General features: G+C 47.9%; 1 protein-coding gene across 1 annotated transcript in view; it reads left to right on the forward strand.

Moving 5' to 3' along the window:
* The window catches only part of ENKUR (enkurin, TRPC channel interacting protein), a 68,658-nt gene that overhangs the window by 24,424 nt on the left and 31,226 nt on the right, over positions 1-13,008 (forward strand). Inside the window, exon 3 of the mRNA XM_086941660.1 lies at positions 7,352-7,605. Within this exon, the coding sequence (XP_086797786.1) occupies positions 7,352-7,605 (254 nt within the window). The remainder of the gene's footprint in view (positions 1-7,351; positions 7,606-13,008) is intronic.

Below are 13,008 nucleotides of genomic sequence, written 5' to 3' on the forward strand. Positions count from 1 at the left end.
CCGTCTGGAGGACACTCAGCCTGAGAAGGGCTGTGACCCGGTGACTGCAGATGCTATAGTGAGGAACTGGTTGACCAATGCAGTGGACCATGTGCTTCCCCTCAAGAAGATGCTTATTAGGGACAAGAGAATGGGTCTGCCCCTTGGTATACCCCAGAGCTCAGAACCCTGAGACAGAACTGCAAACGCGCGGAGAGATTATGGAGAAGGTGCCCGGAGATAGATAGCAGGGAAAAATATCGCATGGAACTTAGAATATACAAACGTGCTAGACGTACTGCTAAGGCCTCCTTCTATGGGGAGAGAGTAAATCACGCTGCGTCCTCATCCAGGGAAGCCTTCCTAGTGATGAAGGAGCTCCTTAAACCACCTGAGCCTACTCCTGTCTACGATAGACCACAGGAAAAATGTCTGGAATTAGCCACCTACTTCAATAACAAAATTGACATTATTATTAGTTCCCTCCCCTCGGTCTTGGGAACATCGCCCCCTTCTGAGGACTTCAGCATGTCAGAAAATCGACTGACGTCATTTGGTCCTGTATCCACAGGTGAAGTACTGAAGGTCCTCGGGAGCATGAAAAGTGGCTCACCTCGGGACCCAGTCCCGATGCGGTACCTAAAGCAGGCCGCCCGGGCGATAGGAGAGCCCTTGACCGATCTGATCAATCTCTCGTTCACTCAGGGGACAGTGCCGCCTGACTGGAAAAGTGCGGTCGTCAAAGCGCTTCTGAAGAAGCCGGGCTTGGACCCGCAGAACTTGGCCAATTTCAGGCCCATCTCCTTATTACCAGGAGTTAGTAAGATTGCCGAGAGGCTGGCGAACCATCGGTTATCAAACTTTCTTGAGGAAAATGGCCGGTTGAGGGACTCCCAGACGGGATTTCGACCAGGCCATGGAACGGACACGGCTCTGCTAGCAGTGGTAGAGGAGGCCAGAAGCACTTTGGATGCAGGGGGATCAGTGGCAGTGATCCTCCTGGACCTCAGTGCGGCCTTCGATACCGTCAACCATGGGGTGCTGATACAACGTCTAGCGGAGTCGGGTGTCACAGGAGTGACCCTGGAATGGTTGGCCTCCTTTTTGGAGGGGCGTACCTTCGAGGTTTGGGAAGGAAATGCTAAATCCCCTCCCCTCCCACTTCACTGCGGGGTGCCACAGGGCTCATCCCTTAGCCCCACGTTATTTAACGTGTATATGGCACCCCTGGAGGGTGTGGTGTCTCCGTTTGGCTTTAAGACCATAAGCTATGCGGATGACACCCAGCTAGTGGTGAGTCTTACACAGCTGAAGAAACAGCCTGAGACACTCCATGCATGCTTGAGAGATGTGTTTGATTGGATGTCCAGGTCATCGCTCAAACTGAACGGATCAAAAACTGAGCTGATGATCTTGGGCCAGTCAAGTTTTGCCCTCTCGCCAAGCAGCTGGCCCAACTGCATGGGCACCCCGCCCGACCCAAAAAAGGAGATGAAGAGCCTGGGGGTCTGGCTGGAACCGGACTTGTCCTTTAGGACACACGCCAAGAAGATAGCGGGCGTTTGTTATGGAATGCTCCGGTCGGCCCGTAAGGTTCTCCCCCTGTTACCAGAACTCTCCCGGAAGCTGTTAGTCCAAGGCTTAATCATCTCACGCCTGGACTACAGTAACGCGCTCTTTCTTGGAGCGCCAGAGTCAACGTTTAAAATCCTGCAACAAGTGCAGAACGCAGCAGCAAGACTGCTGCGGAATGTTCCGGCCAGGCAGTCAGCCAGGCCTGCTTTAAAAGCACTCCATTGGCTCCCTGTCAAAGAGAGAGTTACCTTCAAGGCCCTGTGCATCGCCCACAAGAGCATACAGGGGAAAGGACCAGCTATTCTGAAGGACATGATTCGCCCCTATAAGCCCACAAGAGCCTTACGCTCGGACAATAAACATTTCCTTCAGACTAAGAGAATCAGGAGAGCCCGCTCAGGGGGCAGGAGTTTTTCCATCCATACAGCGCGCGCCTGGAACTCCCTCCCATTCTCGCTGCGGTCCGAACCAAACCTTCTCAGATTCCGGAAACATCTGAAAACGTATCTTTTTCCAGAATAACTGTAGCTCCTCTGTTTTCTATTAGTAGCCTGCTCTTGGTTTCTATAAGCGCTGGGATGCCCCAGGGTAACCGTGCGCGGTACAAAATTCAATAATAATAATAATAATCTTCATCACACTCAGACGCTGCCTGAACGTCCTTACCTCCTTTAAATCGGAATGCCTTCAGTTTAGCTCAAGCACAACCCAATAAAGTCTGAGTTTAACGCTATAAATAGAAAAATCATCGAGCTTTGCATCCAGCAACGGCTTAACTTTATGGGCTTCAATGGCTACTTGTGAGAAATTGGGTTGTTGGTTGAGGGGATGAAATGTTACTCAAGCAACAGCACAATCCTTGCTAAGGTGAACCACAACAAGTCACTAAACTACCCTGTGCTTAACCCTCTGGTTATCTGGTTGTGCCTGACTGGGACAAAGTCACAAGTTCAGGTCCTCCTCAATGGAGTGTAGGACAGGTACAGGGAACAGGTTAGGCCCACTGAGAATTGTACCTTATTTCCTCGATGTGGGGTGTTTTGCCACGCAGAGATGGTTCCGAGGAGCCATGCGCGGACTGCATCAAGATGCGTCTAACAATGTTGGTTCCGATGACTGGTGCGGGGTCCTGCGTCAAGTTGTGTTGCTGCATCAATTCTGATAAGGAGCTGCCAGGGCTGTCATGCCAGGTCCCTGTCGAGTTGAGTCACCGGGAGTCCATTATAGAGAGGAGCTGTGATGCGTAGTCCGCATAGAGTTGCTCCATGTTGCATCGGTTCCAATGGGGACCACTGCTGGGCGGGGAAAGCACATTTATCCTCACTTCCAAGGGTCCAGGACTTGGCAGGCACCACTTGGGGGTGTTAGGACTCACCGCAGGCAGAGTCCAGGTTTAGGGGTCAAGTGTTTTGGAGCTGGTTGTGTCCCTGTGGCTCAGAACAGGAGGCCAGTCAACTAGCCTTTGGAATTACTTTGGTTGTTCTGGGTTCAAGGTGCAGGTCCAACCCTTCTTCCTCAGGTTGCAAGGCCGCAGAGCAGTACTTCTTGCAGGAAGGGCAGCAGGGCAGTAGAGGAGCACAGCATCTGGGCAGTTCTTCCTGCAGCAGAGCAGCAGGGCAGGACAGCAGTCGTTATCCTGAGTCTTCCACTGTGTACAGAAATGATCTGAAGAGTGGATCTGAGGGTCCCCTTTTTATACCTGGTGCCTACTTTTAAATGGGAGAAGCTTCAGTCGTTTCCCCCTAAAGAGGTGTCTGGATTTTCCTGCATTTATGTGCTGGTCTCAGTCTCTCTGAGGGCACAATAGTTTCAAGTGAATTCCTTGGTGTGTGCTGGGCCAGTGCATTTAAAGTGCAAATGTGGTAGGTGACAGCTCTGCCATCACATCAAGTCTGAAATGGCCCATCCTGGCAACACCGAGACCCTCTATTGTGAAACTGTCTGGGAGGAATACATAAAGGCCAACTGATAACTTAATTTAGGGCCTTATTAGGAGTTTGGCGGTCTGACCGCCATTAGAGCGCATCCGCTCCTGTCAGCAGCCCACAGCTTTGATGGTTCAAAGACCGCCTTGTTACGAGTTGACCACGGGGCCAGCGGTGTGGAGGCAGGGATCTGTGTGCATTGTATATCGACTGCATATGTGTCGGAATGCCACATATGCATGAATTATGTGGATAAATACCATATACATGTTACCGAAGTTCAGCCCAAATCTGGGCAGTTCTGGCAATGGGTATATGGTATGGAAAAGAATCACCTGTATATCGCCGCACAGAGGGTCGTAATCCTCAGGTGAAGATCCTGCTGAGAAGGGGGACCTGGAGACAGGGATCCACGTTGGACTCTACCTGGAAGAAGAAGAAAGGGGTGAGTATGCACCCCAATCCCTCGTCACCGCCACTACTGTAGTCCGCTCATGGATCAGGCAACTCTTAATACGCACAACAGTGCAGCTTTCCCGTACCATCTATGGTAGCTGCCTTTCCCCGATCGCAAGCCCGACAGTCAGTGGTTTGCTGGTAGTCTTGGCGGTCCAGCAGCAATCTTCCTAAAGCCAATCTGCCCAACTAGAATACAGCCATTGGAACGCCGAGCTCTCCACGCTCGGACCGAATACTTAATAAGGCCCTTAGCCATGTGACACATGAACAGACTGCAGGCACCAAAGGTAGGGACAAGAAAAAGCCAGCTTTCTAAAAGTGTAATTTTCAGAATTGTGACTTACAGTCTGAATTTACCATTAAAGAGGGGTTTCAATTACAATTCATCAGACATCAAACATGACTTTCGAGCATGCTCTTAATCAAGAGTTATCACTTATTTAATGCAGGGGCGTATCACAGGCCCCCGCAGCCCCCACGGTGGAGGGGGGCCCCCAACCTCCAGGGGGTCCCCTCAGCACCGCACTTCGGTCGGCCTCAGAGGTCCAGATTGAGTCCGGAGGGGGGCCATCCACGTACCCTGCAGAGGGGCCCCCTCATGTTTCGTTACACCACTGATTAAATGCAGTAAGGTAACCCAATGTTATCCTTTGGGCGAAGTAGGCCTCACAGGAGTGAAAAACCAATGTGTGAGTTTTTCACTACCAGGACATCTAAAACTTATAAGTGCATGTCTAACTTTTTAATTACAATGAACCCTGCCCTACTGATTGTATAGGGTAGGGGTCTCCAACCTTTTCTGAAATCGGAGCTACCTTTGTTTAATGAAAATCATCCTTCGCTACTATTAGTGTTGTAAGAGTGACCATATCAGACAAGATTACCTTAGTGGCCACCATGTGCAGATTTCTTGCAGTGTTCACCTCCGTGCATCAGCAGGGTTGCCAGCAGTAATGTAAAAAAAAGGTTTGTCAATTTGGAATGCCCTTATGTAGGTAACACGAAGCCATTGTTGCAATGACCCTGGCACCAAGTTAATACTGTTAGTAATAAGCCTCTCCATACCCACATGATTTATTACTTACATTTAAATATCAGCTTTAAATACATTTTGGAAATTCAACCATTTTATATCAAACATCTAATGTGCTCTGAAAATACAGACATTTTCTTCCCATATCCAGACTTTTTAATTTTGGTATACATATATTAATTCAACCAAACACAATCTTCAAGTTTAGTAGGCTGATCTGCACACAGGAGACTGATGTGAGCTGCTCATCGGTATCTGGAGTGCCACCAGTAGCTCACAAGCTACTCCTTGGAGAGGGCTGGTGTAGGACCTTCCTTAGTGGTGACATATATGTAATAAAAAGGGAGTTTAAGGCTTGGCAAGAGGGTTACTTTTCAAAGTTGAATTGAACAGTTTAAAACTGCCAAAAGCTGCAATGGTAGACATGAGACATGTTTAAAAAGGCTACTTAAGTGGGTAGCACAATAGGAGCTGCAGGACTACTAGCAACAGTTAATATACTGGCCCTGGGTATATTTAGTACCACTTTACTAGGGACTTATAAGTAAATGTGCCAATTGGGTTTAAGCCAATTTTACCATGTTTAGGGAGTGAGCAAAAGCACTGGTTAGCAATGTTAACGTGCACTGTCCTAATGCCAACTAAAATGAATTCAGAAAAAAACTAGGAGGGATGAAGGCAAAAAGTTTGGGGGAAGGCCACGCCAAGACTGACATGTCTAACACTTCTCCTGCTGTCTTGCACAATCTACCATCAAGGACCACATCAAGAAACAAGCACAGACAGTTTGGTTTCAGCTTCCATTACTTTCTAATTAAAACCCTTGCCTGCCGCATATAAAATACCAGTCCACAGCCATTCTTCATCATTGTTGCAATTCAACAAAGACCTCAAACCCACTTCTTCACAATTTGCTGTACTTCCAAAATGGCATTTCTTCCCCATTTCCTCTTCCAACTGACTAAAGCTTTCATTTGAACGTCTCATTCTTTTGGCTTCACCCCTTATTGCTACCACACCTGCATGCAGTGCTTAATTTTTGCTGATGGTTCCGGGTGACACGTACCACATCTGTGCTTATAAGACATCTGGTAGTTCAGTCTACTTTATCGACCACAGTATTTCCCAATCAATATGTATGTATGTATCCAGTATTTGTGAGCCCAAACTAATCACCCCTAGGGGTCTCAAGGCGCTAGGGAGATTGAGTGAGCTATCGCCCAGAGTCACATGATGCTGAGCTGAGCTGCTGCCAGGGATCGAATTGTGAGCCCCATGCTCCGGAGTCAGCCGTTCTGGCCACTGCACCACACCTCTCCCTCAATAGGCTGCTTTGGAATGCCAGGCAGTAGTAGTTGTGTGCCAAGGATCCCAGAGAAGTTTTGTGTGTCTATTGAGCAGGCACCTGGAGCAGGGTAGCAGAGCAGGGTGTTTTCGGTTTGCTACTCTGTTTATCCCACATTGAAGTGTGACTGGACGATCGACCATAGCTTGCATACAAATAATACCTGCTTGTTTAACTTAGTTTATTAGTAGAAATAACAGATACATTAAAACGTTGAACTCTGTAATACAAACAGTAAGTTTTCGGAGGCAGTGTTTTCCAAAAAGTTCATTAGTGAAAACAAAGATTTAACTAATTCAGTGTTCATGTCACGTCTGTTGCTTACTGCGTTTTTCACTTATACGTTTAATGGATGAACAATTACATTTGGGAATCAGAAAAAGACAAAAGATGTTGGCAGTTTAGACATTTGATGGAAACAAATATATACTTCTGTGCAGGTGGTGGAGGATGCGGGTGGTTGAAGGCATGGTTTCAATGGGACTGAGCCATGTATAAGCATGTTTGCTTTCCTCTTTGACTAACTTAGAAACTATCTGCGGCACTTATCTAGAAGCAGGGGCGGCCTTAGGCATGTGCAAGCTGTGCACCTGCACAGGGCCACCAAACCCCAGGGGCCACCATGCCAATGTATATCCTTAATATAATAATCCTCTGAGGATGGATACATATTAGCGTGGCGGCCCCTGGCAGGAATTTGGCGGCCTCCGGCTCTGTTCCACTTCCAAACACCCTGACCTCCCCCCTCTTCACTGGCCTCCGCACTCCGCCCCACCCGGACCCACTCTTCAGGGGCCCCCTAACTACGCTCCCTGCCCAGGGCCGACATGAGCCTCGAGCCGCCCCTGCTAGAAGTTATGAATTTGGAAGCCTTTCTCGTGATCTAACGTTAATGTAACACAACTACCTAATCCCGAAAGGTTACCCCAAATCACATAACGTAAAATGCACTGCTAAATAACTACTTTGTTGTTGGGTGTTTGTGCACAGATCAAAGACACTAAATGCCCCGCATGACTTTCTTGGGGCGCCAAGGAAGTGCTCTCTTTGATTTTTCAGAAAAAACGGACAGATGCGTAGTTGATGGAAAAAGAAAGCCACCCGTTCCGCGTAGGACAGAACAGCCAATCATGGGAGTACAAACGAAAAAAAACTTCATAACCACCAATGCAACCGAAGCTATTATGGGTGTGCCAAAGAAACCCGAGCACATTTTTGTTGATAGTCAAAAAGGAGACAAACATCCCCTCGAAAGCTCTGGACTTGTTCCGAAGTACATCAAGCGAAAGGTATATAATTCTAAAATGTTCTTGAACAATCTATATTCAATAATGCTTTTGGGGTGTAAACGTTCATGTGCATTTCCCTTTTAAGGTTGTAGCTATCTTTTTCATATGTAATGCTGTTAACTAGTCCATTTTTATTAATACATTATTTTTTGTGCCAATTTTCTGCTAATTATCCGTTTTAGCTCAGGGCTGTGCCAACAGGTTTGGCAGGCGCAAATTCCTTTGCATGTCTCTCATTCACCCATGAATGCACTGAAATCTACATCCTGCATCAGATGCAACTAAGATTTCTCTACGCCAGTCCTGCCCTAGCTCGCGATTGTTACAGACAAGGGCCCAATGCAAGAAGTTGTAATGTCCTTTGTCTGCATTGCACACATAGTTCTCTACTGCTCATGAAAACCCAGAGTGGCCTAGTGCCAGCCATAATTTAGGGGATCCAATGTGCAATAATATGTTCTGGCCCTTAGTGCCTGTCGATGTCAGTGTGCTCCAATGAGTGACCCAAGTGCACAGTAGGAGAACCACTGACATCCAGTAGTGGCTGCTATCGGACCTGGGTGGTGGGGCCGGGGAGGGGCGAAGAATGGAAAAAAAACAGTTACCTGGAACGGCGGCTGATGCCTCTCCTGCCTCCTCCGTCATCTTCCTGCAGACTCCAAGCCAGCAGCAGGAAGCACCCGGCACACAGGCTCCCCTGAACCAATCACAATGCTACAATGCAGCGTTGTGATTGGTCTGTGCACCATGGATCTGCACTCAGCCTGTGCATGTTCCTGAGCAGGCTGTGTAATGCAGCCTGGTAGAAACATGCAAATTGCGCATGAACTGTTTGGTTGGCCCAAGAGGGCTGGCCAAACAGTTCATGCGTACTTTGAGAGTGCACACCACTCCTCTCCTGCTCTAGCCAGCCCCACCCCACCCGAGAGCCACTGACAGCTATAGGAAAAATGACATGATAATGATAATAGTTAGTTTAGTGGGGTGAAGCTCCTCTGCCTTGGTGGAAGAACCACTACTGCTGACATCAGTAGCCTGCCCTCATTAAATGCACTTATTTGAGCTGACTGTGTTGTCAGCACATTATCTGGCATAAATATTGTGTTTTAAATATCATTTATAGAGATATGGTCCTATCAGTTGTAGATTTTCCATTATTATTTACAAAAAGCATCCGGAAATCCATAGTGCACCCATTATCTCTACTCTCCTTTTCTGATGAATTATATCACTGATAATACACAGAGCTGGACTGGCCAAACTGAAGTTCTGTTATTTCACAGAAGGCTGCAAGCCAGCCTGCCTAGAGGGCTGATGACTGTCATGATCTAGCCTGAAGTGAGGCGGGTTGAAAATTGCTGTCTGGTGGTTTGATAGTCGACCTAAAATAATAGTGCATCCTGTGTATTGACTTACTCACTGCATTGAAGGATTAGTATATTTGTATTATTCTTACTCTACATCTGATTATTTACACTTACACTGTGATATTGTGGTTAGGCTAACATAGTTGGTGTGATGTTATTGTCACGTGATATAACGCATGACCCTGTACCCCATTGGCTGCCGTATCCCTTTCGGGCTAATGCACGCTTGTCTTTCTTCTTCTTCAAAATTGGCACCTGCAGACTCCTTTGAAATATTGTATTTAATCGCATCTCGTCTGGCAGGTATTAATTGAAGCATGGTCATTTGATGTTTTATCCTGGTGCTCAAAAGAGGGATGTTATTTCAGTGTAAAAAGGAAATCCTTGTTTCTGGTGTAAAGTCACCAACAAAGAAAATAAATAATTGATTTGACTGTGTTTCAGTATGTTGATGTCTTGGTTTGAAAGGGTCAAACATTTTCTCATACTTTGTGTGCCCAGAGAGTGAACACAATAGCTCCAAATCATTCCACTAGGCCATACCAGAGGTGGGTGGTTTGAAGACCTGGACACAACCTAGGTTTCTTGGATACAAGTGAATATGAATAGGTAAGCACTAGAGGAATCCTATCCCTCTCCAGGGATAGAAAGTGACAGGATGTACAAAGCATGAGATACTTCTAAAGCGATAGGTCACAAACTACATTGTTTGTACTCTATCTTTAAGTTTGTAATATGTCTCCTTTTTTGTATTTTTACATTTTGTATTATCCATCATCAACATCATAAAACTGTATTTCGGCAATTGCCATAAAAGCAAACACAATAACTTAATACTATAAAGTCATGCATGAAAACATAACATATAAGGTAAAAAATACTTAAAATATTTATAAAACCCACAGTTAAGGCTAGCAGCATATAGGGGGAACATAACGTGTAAAATATAAAATAGTTAAAATATTTATCATGTCAGCAATTAAGACTAGAAGCATAAAGGGGGAACATCACAACGATTTTATGATGAGTGTGAATTACATCTAACAACTCCTATACTGGTTATCTTGCGCAGCACCACAGCATAAGTAGCTCCCTCCTCCGTAGCCACGTAAGGAGGAGAGAGAAAGCCAGTGTCAGGTGAAGTGTCAAAGAAACACATCATAGAAGACAGCGGAGTACAACTCGGACACACAAGATTCTTAGTTGTTAGATCCTGAGCGGCAATCTTTTTAGGTCGAGCCTAGACGAAAGCAAAGCAAAGCTTTGCTGTCTAGGTCGACAACTTATGTAATCACTTTCAGGGGAATGAGGACAGCAGACTGTCACGAGCGTCTCCTGCCGGAGATTCTACCTCGTGAGCGCGCACGCCCAGCCCGACGCCGTGCACGTCCCCTGCCACAGACACACGCGCGCAGGCAAGCAGGCAGGCAGACACATGCACACACGGAGTCCCCCGTCGGACGCCGCCCTGCAGGCCGGAACACAGCACTAGTTCTTATGTGTTTGTCATAGTTGCTGTTCGTGATATAGAAGTCAATGTGTATCATCCTCTGACCCGCCCTGTCCTATGAAGCTGCGCCCCGCCCCCCGGCTCTAGCCATGCATTTGAAGCCGCGTTCACGGGTTGTGGAGCGTCCCGCCTCCCTTCAGACCGGGCTGCGCACCCTGAATCCCCCAGCCAGGGTCCGGGACCGCGAGACTCACCTAGCGCCTCCCCGCGCAGCACCGAGAGGCAGAGGAAAAGCGAGATGAGGAGTGGAGGTACCATGGCGGCGGTGGCTGTACCGGAATTCAATACAACATCCGCCTTCTGATGGGTGGAGAGAGCGACCAATCAGAGCACCGCACACATTTGAGGGAAGAATCGCAGTAGTCGTGCAAATGCTAGGACAGCAGCGGTTCGTGCGCGTGACACACAGCTTCCGGGACAAACAAAGACCACGGGTGGACACGCCCTCCTGACCGGCTCATTCACTTCTACCGCGAAAACAAGAATGATGGGCCTGGATCTCTGGCAACGCTTGTCATCATCGCGCACATTTCACGACAGCAACAAGACGGGAATAAAAATAGAGAAATAAACGGGAGTTCCGACTCACAAAGGTTCCTTCTCAGTAGTATCGTTCTCGTACTTTAATGCAGCAACAACCAATTGAAAGGAGCCACTCCACCTGCACGAAGCACATTTTGTATTTATTTATTAATTTATTTGATGCGTTTTTCTCTCGCGCGGACTTTACCCGAAGGTGTCCGAGGCTTCACAATAGGAACGTTAATGATACATGAGGAGAACATTACAAGTGGGCATGTTACAAAAGCAAACGTTACATTATATGAGGCAAAGGTGACACTTGTGCAGGTATCAAGAGCAAACAAAATACGCTTTCTGCCCCTCATCCCGGTCTATAGGTGCGGAGAGCGTCTTTGTGTCTGAGCATCTACCGGCACAGCTCTTGCTCTTCCCCGCCTGTGCTCTGAGCGCAGGGATGCTCCCTCAGGAAACGCGCTGAGCCAGCTCAGGTGTGCAGCAGGAGGCGTAGCTGTATACCTGCAGCAAGGGTAGGACGGGGAGAGGCACACAGCACCTCAGAGCTCCGGAGCAGCTGTCGCACCAGCAGCATGGAGGAGCCGGGCTGCGCGCAGACCCCGCTGGCCCCAGGCGAGGAGGAACTGCTTGCCGTAGGCGCCGGCGACGGGCCCAACCTGCCCCTCGGACCCACGCCCAGCCAGAGCCATTTCCAGGTGGACCCGGTGACGGAGTGGGGAGCCCCGAAGGCCCGGGACGATGAGGCCATGGTGGGGTAAGCTTTCAGAACTGGGACACGGCGCGGAGCGAGGCCGGCATCCATCACTTGGGCGGGCAGCATCACTACTACTATGACACGCACACAAACACCTACTGTATACGTACCTTCGGACACCACACCGTTGATGCCTTGCCCCGCATCGACCACTTTCGGCACACTGCCGCCGACCTGGGCTAGAAGCTGCTGTGTTTCAGCTTGATGAGCTGGAGAAGGTGAGGCTGCGATCGGGGCATGCTGAGGGTGGATTATGGAGGGATGTTGAGAGCGATGGAGAGGCCACCCTATGGAGGCAGAGACGTGGGTCAGGTCTGTACGCATTGGATGCTTCTGGAGCATTGTGTGGGTAATGTGTAGAGTGAATTCATGACCGACAAGGGAATAGAGGACCAGTACAGAACGAAGACACGGCAGGCAAAGGTAAGTAGGATGCTCATTAGTAGAGGCACAGTACAGAGTATAGCGATCTTTTTGTGTAGGTTAGCTAGAGGACGGCACTGCCACGCAGAGGGTATGAGTCATTTATAGTTGGGCAGGGAATCCACCCGAATGCAGTCCTGTAAGTGCAGGGCCATGTCCTAGAATGTCTATGATCTGCATGTAGAAGTTGCAGAATAAAAAGGGTACGCTCATTTTTTGTTGATTGCATGGAGCATGAAGGACCTTGATGGTGGTCAGGACAGCTATCCTGTTAGTTGAGTGTAATGGGATGTGTGGACTTATCGCATTAATGACCGAGCTTGTGCAGGGTCACGTGTGTGTGCATCTGTTGGAGTTTGTTCATGGGCTGCATTTGTTATAAAATTGCACAGTGTGTGCAAAGTCCTCAAGGGACAACATAGAGGAATTGAAATGGATGTTTAGTATTTGTTTAAAATGACTAGTGAGAATTCTTCATAGTTCTTCCTTTCTGAAGTGACAGCACAACATGGCACCCAATGGCTCGTTTACTGTGTTATCTTAGAGTTAATTTACAGGCAATAGGTCAGCAATGACCATGCGATGTATGTGATTGCTGCCTTGTTGTGGAATTAATCCCAATCTAATTGCTGATGCAGACAATAGCCAAGTGCAGTTGGTTGCTGGAAGAACATTCTGATCAGTATCTGGTTAAGTGACTACTTAATGAACTCTTCTAACTTGATATCCGTTGTTGGTGCTCAGGCATTCATGCTGTTTGCCAGTGGTTTGTTGCATTTTGTTGTTCAAGGGTGCAGTTCTGTAATTTTTTT

Source organism: Lissotriton vulgaris, chromosome 10, assembly GCF_964263255.1.
Source record: "Lissotriton vulgaris chromosome 10, aLisVul1.2, whole genome shotgun sequence".
In the NCBI taxonomy this organism is placed as follows: domain Eukaryota; kingdom Metazoa; phylum Chordata; class Amphibia; order Caudata; family Salamandridae; genus Lissotriton; species Lissotriton vulgaris.